Source organism: Danio rerio, chromosome 14, assembly GCF_052040795.2.
Source record: "Danio rerio strain M-AB ecotype USA chromosome 14, GRCz13ab, whole genome shotgun sequence".
Lineage (NCBI taxonomy): Eukaryota > Metazoa > Chordata > Actinopteri > Cypriniformes > Danionidae > Danio > Danio rerio.
The window spans coordinates 44,955,814-44,971,973 of NC_141034.1; the positions used below are offsets into that span (position 1 = coordinate 44,955,814).

At 37.2% G+C, this 16,160-nt stretch overlaps 2 protein-coding genes across 31 annotated transcripts in view; one reads left to right on the top strand and one right to left on the bottom strand.

The window, feature by feature from the left end:
- tnmd (tenomodulin) overlaps window positions 1-16,160 on the top strand; it is a 344,370-nt gene that overhangs the window by 293,454 nt on the left and 34,756 nt on the right. For 13 of the 14 annotated variants that reach the window (XM_087280537.1, XM_087280538.1, XM_087280539.1 and 10 more), the window contains 1 exon segment: window positions 13,673-13,813. In XM_087280537.1, coding sequence (XP_087136663.1) covers window positions 13,673-13,813 — 141 coding nt within the window. 14 annotated transcript variants of the gene reach the window in all.
- The window catches only part of LOC141377576 (uncharacterized), a 79,356-nt gene that overhangs the window by 21,891 nt on the left and 41,305 nt on the right, over window positions 1-16,160 (bottom strand). For 10 of the 17 annotated variants that reach the window (XR_015507908.1, XR_015507906.1, XR_015507907.1 and 7 more), the window contains 2 exons: window positions 6,552-6,644; window positions 598-3,137 (listed from right to left, as the gene is read on the bottom strand). Coding sequence is in view for 6 of the 17 variants with exons in the window: in XM_087282123.1 (XP_087138249.1) it covers window positions 2,889-3,137; window positions 6,552-6,644 (342 nt within the window). In the remaining 11 variants the exon portion in view is untranslated. Of the gene's footprint in view, window positions 1-597; window positions 3,138-6,551; window positions 6,645-16,160 lie in introns of those variants that run through there. The other 7 variants (XR_015507913.1, XR_015507911.1, XR_015507904.1 and 4 more) reach the window with 1 other exon arrangement.

Consider the following 16,160-nt stretch of genomic DNA (forward strand, 5'->3'; position numbering starts at 1 on the left):
ATTGTAATTTAAAAAAAAAACTACTTTTAAAAATGTGTACTTTTACTTTTCCTTGAGTACACTTTTAGTGCTGTTTTAGTACTTTTACTTCACTACATTCCTTCAACTTGTAGTAATTACTTTCTTTTCTATGGGAATTGGCTAAGTACAAACATCTGTCTTGTGATTCCTGTCCAATCAAATCACACATAGAAAATAAATACTTTCCTACTGAACAACCTTGGTGCTTTATAAATGCAGTAAACCATTTGAAAGCATTAAAAATGTCCAAGAAGATGTCCTAAATCTTTATACGCAATGGCCCAGAGACTTTTGTTCATTCAACAGTGTAAACTATATGACTAATGAGAAGATGAAAGAACTTTAGTTTATGATGGACTAAAATTGGCCTTAAACAATAGTTCACACTACGATACCGGTAAATATCTGGAAAATTACTGGAACGACTTCTGTCACACAGGCAAGAACTTTTCGGAGTTTTTCTGGAAAAGACGATTCACACATCCATTCCAAAATACTGGTAAATTCTGACATCATTAGCCAGAAACGACCTCTAAAAGGCTGAGCTTGTATTTGTAAACATAGAAGGGGTCAGGCTTTTGTTGATGGTTTTACTTTTATTTAAAGCGAACCAAATGTTTACACATTTGACTTGAATAAGTATTGTAAACAACTTTGATGAAAACATATGGAGGAACACTTTCGCATGTCGAGATATACATAATATGAGTGTGTGCAGGCACTCACTAAAGCACCGGAGCGGGCGCTCATGCGCACACGTCAAGCAAATAAAGGAGAGCTTGAAGGTAAACAAACGGTGGTTTATCATAAGCATTTTGTCGATAATTTTTTACACAGTTGGCATTCAGAAAGAAGATAGTAACGTTATCTGACTATCCAAGCAGCTTATTCAGAGGCTTTTATTTTCATTAACAGCACAGATGTGAATGCGTTTAAATGTTCTGTTTGGCTGGAGTAAACATCTCACGTCAGCATGTTCTAAACGTGAATGTTCTTTTTCAGCAATATTCAGTGTTTCAGCAACGTTCAGATTTTCCACTTACAAAGTTTGCCATGTAAATAACAAATACCATAGCACAACGCAACTGATTCTTAAAGGTAATGGGCGATGAGATTCTGATTGGTTTAATGCATGTTATACTTAAAATACACCCATGACACATTAAGAGAATAAGCACAACCCTGTTAGACCATGCACCAGGGCAAGGACTCTATATTTTTTTCGGTCCTTAAAATAGCAAAAGAGGATTCGGGCACGCTCTTAATACTTATGCACCCTACACTTTAGACTTTGCACCTAGATCATTAAAATAGAGCCCTATATGTTAATTTAGATTAGTTCCACAAAAAAACTTTAATTAGTTGAAGGACTCGTAAACCCATGACATACACCTGTTAAGTTTAATTATGAGAATTTTTCCCATATTTAACTTTTTTGGAACCATTATAAAATAGTCATAAATTTAACGTTTTGTTGTCCTTTGATCTGACACATCTAATTATTGAAAAAGATTAAAATTCTTTTCAGGAAAAAAAAGTAAAGAACAAAAAAAAAAAAGAAAGAATTAATAAAGTTAGTGATCTCTTATTTTCTGAAACATTAGACTTCAAACTACATAAACAGTATTTTTAACACGTTTTTCTCTTGTTTTTTATGGGGTTTTTACTGTCTGTTTGTCAACGACTCATATATGCATATCATGATTTTGTCAAGTATGATGCATTCCTGGATTAACATCTATGTTGATTCTGGAACATAATTTTTGTTTGAAAACAAACCATATCTATTCCCTACCCCTAAACCCAACAATAACTGTAAATTTATCCCAAAATCAAAGGGGAATAATAGTTGGGATAACACTCATATAGAAGTGCATAAACCTAACCATAAACCTAAACTTAACACTAACGGTAAACATATCCCTTTATTCTGATTAGCTGATTGGAATGTTGTTTCAGGATTAACATGGATGTTAATCCAGGAACATGTCCTACTTTGTGGAATCAGGTTGGCAATATAGCAAATATAAATATAGAAACAAAAAACCAAAGTCAGAGAATGAGTAAAAAGAAAAAAATCTCAGAACAACATTTGAGATGGGAGCTCAACCCCAGGGAGGAATTTGCTCTTGTGACTACCCATGTGAATAGTAGTTGTTAAATCATCATTCACGGGAGTGCAGGGAGCATGTGGTGAGCAGGGTTACTGGAGAGAAACAGACGGGAAGAGCCGTCCGCACAGCCTGCAGGTGATTCACTTATTGCAACCAAACCACAGCTAAATCCAGAGCTGCACTCACACTTCTAGCATCAAAATACTATATTTCAGCGCCGACTGAAAGCCAGTTAGGGTTTATTTCGTTGGGTGGCATCTGTCAGCCCTCAAAGCCAGACAGATTTTTTTTTCACTCGCTTTGTACACCTTTAACAACAAGAATCCCAAAAAGCACAGAAATAAAATAGCAATTCTGAGTGGAATATGGATATTCTTGAGGGCACATGCTGAAAAACAAATAAATTAGCCACCTTTATCACACTCCTCCACGGTAAGACTGCCAATATGTTGGTGCCGATGTTGACCTTAGTACATCTCGGGTCTTCTTCACAGCAGGGTAAGGACACGAGTGCATTCATTGTCTTACTTCTGAATGACAGCCATCATGTTGCACTGTGACGGGCGGTCATATTTCTAGGCCCGTAAGGACAACAAGGGGACACGCTGTCATGAGCATACTAGCCTTTCTCCTCCACTCACCTGTGACAGTGTCTGGTCGACCTTTAATGCGCATCCTCAGGGGACCGTTAGGGCACGATGATGCAAACCACTCTCAGACTTCATTGGCTTCCATGTCTGTTATTAATTCTCCTCAGGGCGGGTCTCTTTTCAGACTCTCCATATGCTGTGCGAGAGCCACCTTGGAGATCAGACGTGCAGGAGTCGATGAAAAGAAGTAAACAAGTGAACTCTGAAAACCCCTCCACGTGTTATCTATCACGAACTGCACTTGAAGTATATTGAAGCCAGGTGGCATCACTGGGAAGTAGATTACTGGGTAATGCCCGATGCATTGAGTGTCATAAGTCTCGAAAGCTCCTGTGGTGGTCACATGGCATACCTGCAAAAATGTAAACAAAAGACTTCTCAAAAGGCCTCCTTTATAAAGTAATGAGTTTGGCAGGAATCGAGAGCTCAAGGTCTAGGCACTAGGGACGATTTTAGCAATATATCTTGAGCAGACCCTGGACTTGCCGGTACATTCTTAAGATCTCTGAGGGATACAATATTACATTTTCTCTCTCCTGTAATACACCTCTTTTCTTACTGTTTTGAGACCAACTAAGCGAATCAGTATCAAAAGTGTCTGGGAAATAGGGCTTTATTTTAAACCAGTTAAAATGTGTAATTTTTTTTATGTCGTAAATAATGTGATATTACACTGATCCTCCATGTTTGGCTAATTGCTTTTTTTTTTTAAAGAAGATAAATAAAGCACAATGTTCTCTTACCTGTCCCAATATGTTTTTTCTTTAGCAAAATTTTCTTTAACATATTTAACAGCAGAGATTTCTGAAATAGGCTTTGGCTGCTTTCTCTTCAAAATGCATCTTATGTGCCCTTAAATTGGTGTTTCAAACAACTTTGTGAATGTTTAGTTTCTTGTGTATAGATTAATGTGTTTTTAATAATCGGAATAATATTCTACTCAAAGCAACGATTGCGGATTGTTGGATCAATTCCATGAGATTAATTTGCCTAGCCTAATAATTTAATTTGAAATAGGCATAATTACACATAATTACATAATTACATTATTTACTTAAGATGTTTAAAAATATTTGTTTAACGGATTTTCAAGAGTTCACACTTAGCTGATGATTGGTATTAAGCTAGTTTGGCATGCTGTCCCGAGAGAGAGTCCCGAGCTCATGAGAGCCTCGAGCCCGGGGCTCCCCCCTGTTGCAGGGCGAGAGGGGAGTTTGAGCTCGGGTAGATCTCGAGAACACGCCACCCCACCCCCACCCCCCACCCCCCGGCTGCGTGAGGGTTGCTAAGGTGATGTGTTGCTGACAAATTGAATCGAATTTGGTGTTAATTTGGTTTAGTCAATTTACTTAAGTGTCATGTTTTTGGGAGTGTGGGAGGAAAACGGAGGACCCGGGGAAAACCCACGCATGCGCGGGGAGAACATGAACTCCACACGAAAATGCTGACCGTTTGGGTAGATGCCCGAACCGGAGGCATTTTGCTGTGAGGCCGCAGTGCTAGCCATTGGGCCGCCGTGCTGCCCTGTAGACAAAAGAGGAGGCGAAGGGGTGGAAGGGGGGATTCTTTAAGACGAAGATGACTAAAGGTAAGGTGTTTGGTTATTTATACTTGGTTAGGAATAGTCTGATTGGTGGTTCGTGGTGGTCCAGCCGTGTCAATCATAAGCGAGTGATCCTCTCGAAATTAGTTTATGAATAAACTTCACTTATAAAAACAGTATGTTAAAACTAAACAGAATAAAGTGTGAAGGCTTAAAGTTGATAGGAAATAAAATAAATTATCGTTCATTTCATCAGCCAATGCATAACAACATTAGTAACATATCCCTAAAGCATATTCAATTGATATTTTACTTTTAATAAGATTTGTATGTTTATTATGAAATGTAAATCGCCGAAATTCTGCTATAGGTAGCCCAGCTTTCGCAGCATTAAAGGTAATGTCAAGAGAAAGCCAATATATATAGATCCTCCCTCATCAGAGAGGTAGAAGAAAGCAAAAAAAAAAAAACACGTGACTGGAAACACACTCCAGGTGTGACTGGGAATGTCTTTTTTTGTCCAATCTGTGATCGGATTGATGAAATCGCATCTTAATATTAGCAGGAATAAACAACACATGCGCGCGCTCTGGCTCTCTCCAACTGTCTGCCTGTCAGCCTGTCACAGCGGATTCAGTGGAGGGACTAGAAAATCTAACATGTAAAAACTGACAAAAAGAGCATAACTATTTTAAACTTATACCTACCTTGGCAAATGACCATGGAATAAGCATGATAATGAATGGCTTGCCGTGGGTTAAAGGATTTTAATGCACATCACGGAGGCGACCACACTCCACTGCATGTCGTGTGGTCCTTTGCCTCCACATCGTGCATTAAAATCCTTGAACACACGGCAAGCTGTTGATTATCCCTTACTTCTCAACCAGGAGCTCACTTTACTGTAAATGACGTTGGAAATAGAAACGGTTACTTTGGCCCCTGGTTTAGTAAAGCAATAGTTCGTCCAAAATCTACGTTTATTCAATATTTACTCACCCTCAGGTGGTTCCAAACCTATATGAGTTTCGCTATTCTGTTGCGAAAAAAAAAAAAAAAAAAACTTGTAACCACTAACTGCCGTATTCGAAAAAAAAAAACAAATATTATAGAAGTCAATGGTTACAGGTTTCTAGTTTTCATCAAAATATCTTATTTTCTTTAAATTTTTGGGTAAGATATACTTTTAAATAACCATTAAAGTAATCACAATTATCTAATTCGTTCTATTTATTGGATAAGTATTAGAGTATGTGGAGTTGCAAATCATATATGTGAATTTGTATTTGCACTTGTACATAATTAACACCTTACTCTGAGATTCTTAACAGTTATTGTTATGTATTAGTAATTTATCTTTCATTATCACCTCTATTTTACCATGCTGTGTGAAAACTCCAGCATAATAATGGTTAAATCAAATAATATTTAAAGCGCCCAGGCGAGTATCATGATTACCGTAGGCTTATTGAGTGTCTAAAATTTAAAAAGCAAGCACTGTATCACAGGAATCAATGCAACGCTCAAGGTACCTTCATGATGGAGCGTTAATGAATACATTTCTCCTTGCGTTTTGCCTTGAACCCCAGAACTCTGCTTTAGTGCTGAGAGCAAATTTACTTTTATCATCATTATTTCTTTGTAATATCTAGCCCCTTTTTCATCTATTCAGTTAGCTTGGATGCACAAAAGCACAGAGCAGACAAAAAAAAAAAATTAGTTGGGTTAAATATGCTAAAGGGGAAGGTCTAGTGTGGTATGCCATAATACAGGAGAGCAATAACAACAACGAAAAAGAACAGGAAAGAGGGGGTTTAAAAGCCCTGCATTTTTAATCAATAAGAACGCCTGCAGTAGCTTCAAGCTGGATTGACACTGACAAGGTCCTTCACAGGACACCCGGTTCATTACATCTTTATCATGCTCTTAAAGAAATACTTCCCACCCGAAATTGGAAACTGCATGACATTATTCTGATGCTTAAGCAAACCTGTATACATTTCTTTCTGTGGATCTGCTCATTTGTAAAGAACAACAATGAATGGACACAATTAAAAGGACCTTTAAATATATTTAACATAGGCTCATGAAAAGCTTTGAAAAGGTAGTCCTATATACATTTATGGGAATCACAAATTATGTAGCCAGAAGTATGTATGGCTGCATTTCGTCATGAAAACAAATGCTATGGAGCGGTTTGATGCTGTTCCTTTTCATGCTTACCAACTGACTGCTTACATCCATATTGACGGCTTTCCTGCTGTTAACTGGACTTGAGATGCAAAGAGAGTTGACCAGGATGACAGGGTTCGAGATCTGGCGAAGAACAGTTCCAGAAAGCAGGGAAGACAAAAACAAAAGCAAAAAAATAAAATAAACAAGTAAATAACAGGGTGAGAATGTAGTAAAATCAAAAAAACGTTGTAAAAATCAGACAAGGACATTTCTTTTTGTTTTTTAAAACTGTCGGTTGGGTTTAAAAAAAAGTGGGTGGGCGGGTCAATTGGTGCTTTTTAAAATATTATTGGTTAGGGTTAGGGAAGGAGGAGGGTGTGTCAGTTGATCGGTCAGTTATCCAGTCATTTAGTCTGTCAGTGAGTCTGTCAGTCAACATCATCCTCTGGTGGATATACGCAAGAACAGCAGGCGAGAATGGCACACACAAGAAAAATTTGAGATCTGAAAAAGCATACACAGCGGCCTCTGGTGGATTTACGCGAGAACAGCTTGCAAGAATGGCACTTGCGAGAGAAATTTGAGATCTCAAAAAATATACACAGCGGGCTCTGGTGGATTTGCGAAAACAAAAACTACAAAAAAAAAAAAAAAAAAAAAAAAAAAAAAACATATCTCCTGGGACATATTTAGCGATCACCAGAAATGTATATAGTGATGCGTTTTCAGAATATGCTTGGGTTGAACATATCATTACACACATTTCTGCATTATTTAAGAGTGATTGCTCAGTCATGCCATTTTGAGGTGTGTTATTTTACAAAGACACTTGGTAAAAAGCTAGTCCAGAAATATATGTTTGCAAGTTGCATTGAGCAAGTAAAAGATTAAAGGTCCCCGATTACGTTTTATTTTTTATTTATTTGCTTAAGCATATATTTGAAATACTCATACATTCACTTATTACACAGCTGTAAGATTTCAAAATGTATTGCAAACTCAGTGAAGGGCGACACCATGGCTCAGTGGTCAGCACTGTCTCATGACAGCAAGAAGGTTGCTGGTTCAAGTCCCAGCTGGGCAAGTTGGCATTTCTGTGTGGAGTTTGCAAGTCGTCCCAGTGTTGGCGTGGGTTTCCTTCAGGTGCTCTGGTTTCCCCCACAGTCCAAAGACATGCGCTATAGGTGAATTATGTAAACAAAATTGGCTGTAATGTATGAAAGCCTGTGTGAATGTGAGAGTGTATGGGTGTTTTCCAATACTGGGATACAGCTGGAAGGGCTGGAATGTAAAACATTTGCTGGAATAGTTGCTGGTTCATTACACTGTGGCGACCCCTGATAAATAAGGGACTAAGCCGAAGGAAAATTAATGAACTCAGTCAAATAAAAATACCAGTGGAAATGTCTTTGTAATAGAGGTTTGGGTTAATCAACTAATTCTTCTACTGTTTCATTATTTGACAGGGCTCAAACTTATATTATTTACATACATTGACTTTGGATGCAAGTAAACCTACTGTGTGTTTTAAATAGTTACAGTAAAGCATAATTGCGCCACTTTAACATTCAAATATTTCAATATTCTGTTTATCATTTGTATAGTCTTGTATCATACAAACACAGCTGCTCAATTGTATTATAGTTACAGATACTGGAAGTCAAAAAATTCAGTATTAACAGTACAGTAATATTATCGCTGTGCTTATTTTCTGGCCAGAACAATTGTTTCTGTACACTTTAATGGATTATATGGTAACAAACAGGTAAGATCTCTTGTCCCCATAATAATCAATGTTTTGAAAATGTATGTTCAGTCAACTAAAATAATCTATATTTCACTTCAGGATATTTATGAACGTAAATAGCAAACAATCTAATTATCAAAATGATTCAAGCACCTTTGTTTCACTAAGGTCCAGCTGCTGTTTATTCCCCAAATAAAACATTATCTCTTACTTGTATGTCTCCTATTCCAGGTTCATATGATTTGATCACTTTGTGTGATGAACAGACTTCAAGTCATTTCGATCAATAATACAATAATCACAGGAATAAATGATGCACTAATAAAAACATTACATCACAGTGGAATATTCTATATTCTACTATTTCCAATACACTGTGGTCCAATCAGTTCTGCTTTCACCACCCTCACAGGCTTACATCTCTACATAAATTTCTCTTTGTATATGGATTAATACAAATTCAGATCCGTGCAGAAGTTACTTTGAAGCTAATTTCAATACATTATGCTCTCCAAAACAGAGCCGACAAACAAGTCGATATTAAATGATGTGTTTACTGCTCTATGCTACACTGCATAAAGCACTTTAATAATCAGAAAATGCGTTGATTTGTGACATTAATCTTAATGTAGTATTATATTTGTGAGCGTGCATCTCTTGCCTTATGTCTAAGCATAACGTATTACTCAGAACTGCGACTGAGACAGATGAGGTTGAGCTCAGCAGTGTAATTTCTCATCATAACACAACACACACATAAATATTAATAGCGGGGTTTTTTGCTGGTGGGCATGAATCATTTTTGTAGACAGAGAGGAGCCACCCATGCATGCCCAAAAACAGCATTTAAGAAAGCGCTGAGATAAACAGCGGCGCTGCAAGGCCTGGCAACAGGGAAAAGCCATATAATGCTTCTGAGACAATCAAGACAAATCAGACATTGCTGGAATCTACTCGAAGCATATTTATGGCAACTGAGGGCATCTGCAAGATTGCATTCATTAATAGAGGATAGTTAGGCTGCCTGTCAAGCCTGAGCAAACGTGTGCAAAGACTGGCTTTGACAAAAGTACAGTATGATTGTGCTGTTAATAAGAAACCAGGCCAGTTAAATATACAGCAGGTAACAATAAATATTGAACAATTCACATTTTTTCTCAAAAAAACATATTTCTAAAGGTGCTGTTGACATGAAATTTTCACCGCATGTTGATAATGATCAAATAAATTCATTCATGCAAAGAAAACAAAACTAATTAGGTTAAAAATTAAGTTGTGTGTAATCAAATAAAATGACACAAGAAAAAAAGTATTGAACACATGAAGAAAGAAAGGTGTAGAAAGGCAGTGAAAGCCCAGACAGCAGCTGAAATCTTTCGGTAGTTTTTCAGCAACCCCTTGCCCTTCGTCATTGTAAGTTAATATTCGCTGCTCCAGTCCAACATCTACATTAGCAGGATGATGAAGAGGAAACCAGGGTGGACATTTCAGCAAGACAATGATCCACAACACAGACAAGGATACCCTCAAATGGTTTCAGAGAAAGAAAATCAACATGTTAAAAAGCTGTAGATTGGCCCAGCCAAACACCTGACTTGAATCCAATTTAAAATTTAAAATAAAGATCAGATTGGATATATGAGACCCAAAAAACCATCAAGATTGTTACCCTCTGTTGAAGTCTGAGCAATTCATGTGAGCGTCTTTAAGCTGCCGTCCTTAAAAATCCTTTTATTTAAAGTATTAAATACATTTCAGTAGTTCAGTACTTTTTTTGCTTAGTTTTATGTTTGTATTTTTTTTGTGTGTGTTTTACCAAAATATGGATCATTTTCATGTTAACAGCTTTCCATAACAGCTCCCTTGTTTAATAGCCAGGCACTGGTCATTGAGTCAACCATTTAAAAGGGATAGTTCATTGACTGCAATAGTAGTAACACAAATATTGTGGAAATCAATGGTTAAAGGTTTCCAGATTTCTTTGGTTTCAACAGAAGAAAGAAACTCAAACAGGTTTGAAGGGATGGTAAATGATGACAGAATTTAGATTTTTGGCTGCACTATCCTTTTTTAGGTCTGTCTCAATCACAAAATTCTCCCAGTGCACTGAAGCGTTCACTGTCTGAAAGTCCCACAGTGTACTCTGAAAATCATGGAGCATTGATGCTCACTATGTTCCCTTAACCGAATTTTGAAGCAATGAAAATGACTCACGTGAACCAAAGCCACAAATTTAATAACAAAAGAAGTATTTTTTTTTTTAACTGTTAACCATTTATATTTAACCACAAATGAGAATAGTTAATACAGAACAAAGTAGCAAACATTTGTAAATATTTGGTTGAAATGTTGCTGGTATATTAAACATCTAATTAATTATCTATAGTGTCTAAAATTAAAATATAATATCAGTTATGTTGTTATTGATAAATTCCAGTTTTAATGTTGCTTTAGTGTACTTTTTGTCACACACACATGTTAAAATGTCTAGAGCACTAACCTAATCTGTCCTTACCATTGCCTGAATGCATGTACAGTACATGACCTACTCATTACTTGAGAGCAAAGGAGTGGATTGAGACACTTGGATATGCCTAAATATATATATACTGTAAGAATAAAAAAAAGGTCAGCAGAACCTGAAAAAGTTTTGCACTCACTGATGCAAAGTGTGTTAACCATTGGTCTGGCTGATCTATAATAATTATGTCAGACAAAAAAAAAAAAAAAATGTTGGATCATTTTAAGGTACCAATGGATGACCTTAATGAAAAACTAATACATTATTAATTAAAATCAAGAGACCATTCCTGGATGCGTCTTCAAACATCCATTATAGAGCACCCAATAAAGCAGTGCAACAACACCAAGATAAGAAGGTTATGCATCATTCACACAAGCAGCAACTTATAGCTGCCTATCGCTCTGGGTGCTGACCTGCTGCAAATGCAGGTCTGTGTATGTCTACAGCATGGAGAAAACATCCAGAACTGTGCAAGGATCACATGAGCTCTACTGGTGCTTCTATTGGCTTGGCTCAAGAAAATCAATCTTCATTTGCATGAGGGATTCTGAACTTTGTCACATTGCTAGACATGCCCACCTAGTCGCTGTCGCTCGCCATAGATATTTACATTAGATGTTGCCTACGCTACTGTTGTCTATTGGAAGAAATGTGTCAATAGAGCCACCATTTTAGTACAGGGTAGTGCTCCTTTGAAATGAATGTGGGACCAAGGTGCAGTGGAGGATTGGCCATCTGGAACCATAGATATGTAAACATATATACATACATCTATGATCAAGAATCTTTCCAGTGGTCATTATACGAATATTTTTTTGATTTACAAAAATTATAATTTTACATTTTCTATATCGATGGATAAAAGACAGAACTCCTCATTCATTCATTTTCTTGTCGGCTTAGTCCCTTTATTAATCCGGGGTCGCCACAGCGGAATGAACCGCCAACTTTTCCAACAAGTTTTTACGCAGCGGATGCCCTTCCAGCCGCAACCCATCTCTGGGAAACATCCACACACACACTCATACACTACGAACAATTTAGCCTACCCAATTCACCTGTACCGCATGTCTTTGGACTGTGGGGGAAACCGGAGCACCCGGAGGAAACCCACGCGAACGCAGGGAGAACATGTAAACTCCACACAGAAACGCCAACTGAGCCGAGGGTCGAACCAGCAATCCAGCGACCTTCTTGCTGTGAGGCAACAGCACTACCTACTGCGTCACTGCTTCACCTCAAATTTCACACAGAAACACCAACTGACCCAGCTGAGGCTCAAACCAGCAACCTTCTTGCTGTGAGGCGACAGCACTATCCACTGCGCCACCGCTGTGCACAGAACAGAACTCTTTGAACAGAACTCCTGTTAAATGTGATTTAATCTGTGTCCTGAAACACACTCCCTCTCCTGCTTTCACTTCCAATTCTAACAGAGGATAAGATTCATTTGTGAATGAATCTCTGTTATGAATGACTCGTGTGAACCATCCAACACAATCTCACGGCAATTCGTAACTTTTTGATTTAGTGGCTAATTCCTATGAGTTCGTTCGATCTAATTTGTACAATTTAGTATGACTTGCTCATCCCCCCAATGACGGTTGGGTTTAGGGGCGAGGTTAGGTGCCACGCCTCCTTTTTAAAATCATACGATTTCGTACGAATGAACTTGTACGAATTTGTACGATTTAGTCACTAAACTGGCAAAACGTAAAATACTTACGTTTTCTCGTGAGATCAGGCTGGAACCATCAATATCCCTGAGTGTCAATGAGCATATTTACCTTTCTAAATTGTATATATCATTTGTAATATTCAATAATTTAGGGTGGACAGTATTTACATTGAGGCACAGGCACTGTTATGTTATCAGGCTCTTTTATTAGTTACTTTAAAGACTAGCCGTTATTTCACTTTGCTGACAATAATACAAGTTTCTGCCACCGCAGAGTCTTGTTGTCATATTTAATTTACATTGTATTTAGAGCAAGTTGGTGCTACTTTGCCTTATGGTCAATACAGTAAGTGACGTATTATCATCAATAATGTTACTTGTTTAACACAAAAGTTTGTAAAATACAAAAGCATAAAAAAATTAAATCTTACCTATGAAATGTTCTGCATTTATGCTTTGTTTGCTCGTTACTACAGCCGTACACATCGCTGAAGTCCAGCATCTTCAGATTAGCTTTAGTCTGGACTAGTGCGGTTGAATGACTTTTATCTTGGGAGCATTGTACAAATGTGGCAGGGCTATTAATGCATACTCAGGGTCCGTATGCGATATCTAGTGTATATATGGTCGCTTGCGTAGACAGAGGTCGCCAGAAAGCCTGTTGCTTTACCATTGCAAGTCGCTCATAGTGTGAATGGGGCTTAATAGCAACAGTGTAATGAACTTTACCTGTGAGCAGAACTTCATACATTTACCTTGACACTAGCTAGCTAAAAATATAAGGCCCAATCCCAATTCTATTTTTGTACCCCTACCCCTTACCCCTCCCCTTGGCCCTGAAACTCGAGGGTGCAGGGGAAAGGCTTCAAAATTTACCGCTAAGAATTGGGACAGCACTACAGTACCTGCACACGCCATCAGTGAGATCAGACGATGGCGACTGCTGTAGTTATTCCAGTTGTGTTATGTTTTGGTTTTTTATCTTCAGGAAATCATTGAAGGCATATGTTATGTTAAGGGGTAGAATTGAATTTATAATGTATATGTATAAGGGGTAGAATTGGGATTGGGCCTGAATCTGAGAAAAGCCCTAATGTCATCTGTTTGTAAATGTCAATTGATTTTTTTACCTCATGCAATAACATCAGTTTAGTATTACTAAGGATATTTAAGTAACACTGTTTGTTTCAATTTAACGTGTTGGGTGTGTGTCTGAACAGGTGTATGATCATCAATATAAAGCTGTGCTGGATGGAATAGAGACCGAGGGCATGATGGAAATCCATCCATCTGAGCGCATCGAGATCTTCAAGATGGGAAACGGCACTGACGAGGTCCTGGAGGTGCACGACTTCAAGAACGTAAGGATTTATGACATACACATGAAATATTTTCATTGCTATGCGAGAGGGTCGACTCAGATTCCTGCAGAACTGCTGTCAAAATACAGACAGAGCCTTTTTTCTTTCTTTTTCTCTCCGACTGATGATATTGAATCTCTGAAAAACACTGCGCTAAGCAAAAGCAAACTGGCAGCGATGACATCTCACATCAGCATTCAGACACACTTGTTGCTGGCCCCATCTTCTTTCTAAATTACTATGGTCAGTGGAGCAAAGCCACAAAAGAGATTAGTTTCATTCAAGGCAATGCCATGGGAAACCAGAAAACAAGCGAATAGGTAAAATCATTCAAATCACATGTTGATATAAATGAAAGGGGAGTAGGAGCAGCGAGCCCTCTTCAGCACTTCTTGCAACTTCTGGCTCAGGGCAGACTTTGGAATTGATTTTTGTGAAGGAGGGATGTTGCAAGTCATTACACACACTAAAACTACAAACCATCTCCACAGAGCCGAAGGCTACAGCCCATGAATGGAAATGCAGCGGTAATGCCAAGAGAAACACGGGCAAAATCCTCTCTCTATTGTTTTAGACAAGCACTCTCGGCGTCCTCCAGAAACTTAAAAGTAATGATGAGAATTCCACAACAGCAGCTTATAGGCAAAGCCAAGGAGACGCATCGCATAGACTAAGCAAAAGCCATAAAGTGTCCTTCAGCAGGAAAGGGAATAATCTAGTCATATATTTTACTGCAATGCAAGGTAGCCGTGAATTTCCATTACATTTATTTACGGTCCAGGGATCACTGCATAGACACTGTTGTTCAAAAGTTTGGGGTCTGTCATGTTATTTTAACAAAATAGTTTTATTCCGCAAAGGATACATTAAACTGACCAAAAGTGACAGGTGTTGGCTTTCATATTCCCCTTAAATTGTTTTATTCTAATAATGGAGGGTAGATCTTTCAGAATAATTATGGGTAACACTTTAGTTCAAGTAACAATTCACACTATTATAATCTTCACTATTTAGCCTCCACTTTCCTTACTAATCTGCAATTCCCTCTCTGGCTCCTTCACTAGCTACTGCAAAAAAAAAAAAAAAAAAAAAAAAAAAAAAAAAAAACTAATGTTTTGCTTCTTACACCTTCTTTACATACCTGAAACTTGCCTACAGCATTCATTGTTATTCATTGTTGCTCTTATAGTTGCGTAAATTGCTTCCTTGTCCTCATTTGTAAGTCACTTTAGATAAAAGCATCTGCTAAATGACTAAATGTAAATGTAAATGTATTAATAACTGGCTTATTACTAGGCCCACATGGAATCTGTGAGCGCAGAAATCCACAGATTTTTTTGCCCATCATTAAATATATTTATTTACTTGTGTAAATTTATATTTATTCAGTTTTTAAATTTGTTTCAGTAGTAATAGTGGCTAATATGAAAGCGTTCATTTGGTTTATTTACAATACAGTTTGTAAAGTAATCATTTCACTCTTTTAGCAGATATATTATTTGAGAGACTTGCTTTGGTAACCAAATAAGTGGATCTAGATGAATTTGCATTGTAAACGTTAAATAAAAGTTAAAAAAGTGTTATGTTTTGTTTCATATATTAAGTTTTTGGTTTTGATACACTCAAAATAATTCTGCATGAATCTGCAGATTTTTTACAAAATTTCCCACAGAAATAGCAAAAAAAATGTCCACAGATTCTGTCTGGCCCTACTTATTACCTACACTATAAAACACAAAAAGATAAGGTAACTTAAACCATTTGAGGAAACCGGTTGCAACAAACCATTTAAGATCAACAACTAATTCTAATGAGTACTGTGAACTTAATCTATCTGAGTAAACAAAGCAATTTGAGCACAGTACAACACAATAAATGAAGAGAACTCAAACCAACTGAGTAATGCAAAACCAAATAAGTTAAGGCAACTCAAACTGTTTGAGGAAACCAATTGCTACAAACCATTTGAGTTAAAAAAAGAATCTATATGAGTACTATGAACTTACTCTAAGTTGAACAATGAGATATTTAATTAACACATTATATTCAACACCGAGTTCAAAACTCTTTTCAAATGAGTAGATTTAACTTTACGTTAATTTTGAGTTAGCTACACTCATTTCATTTCATAAAGTTGACTGTTGGGTTTTATAGTATATGAAGATATTAACTGTTTATTAGTGCTAAAAGTATGATTTTAATCTAGACCTAAACTAATCCTACATAATACAATCCGTAAGAAACCAATTAGTTGTGTACTAAATTAAACGTCTTGATGAATGATTTGTTAATGGTGAAAATTGTACCTTAAATGAAGGTGAGATGGAATACTAACATAAACTATTAA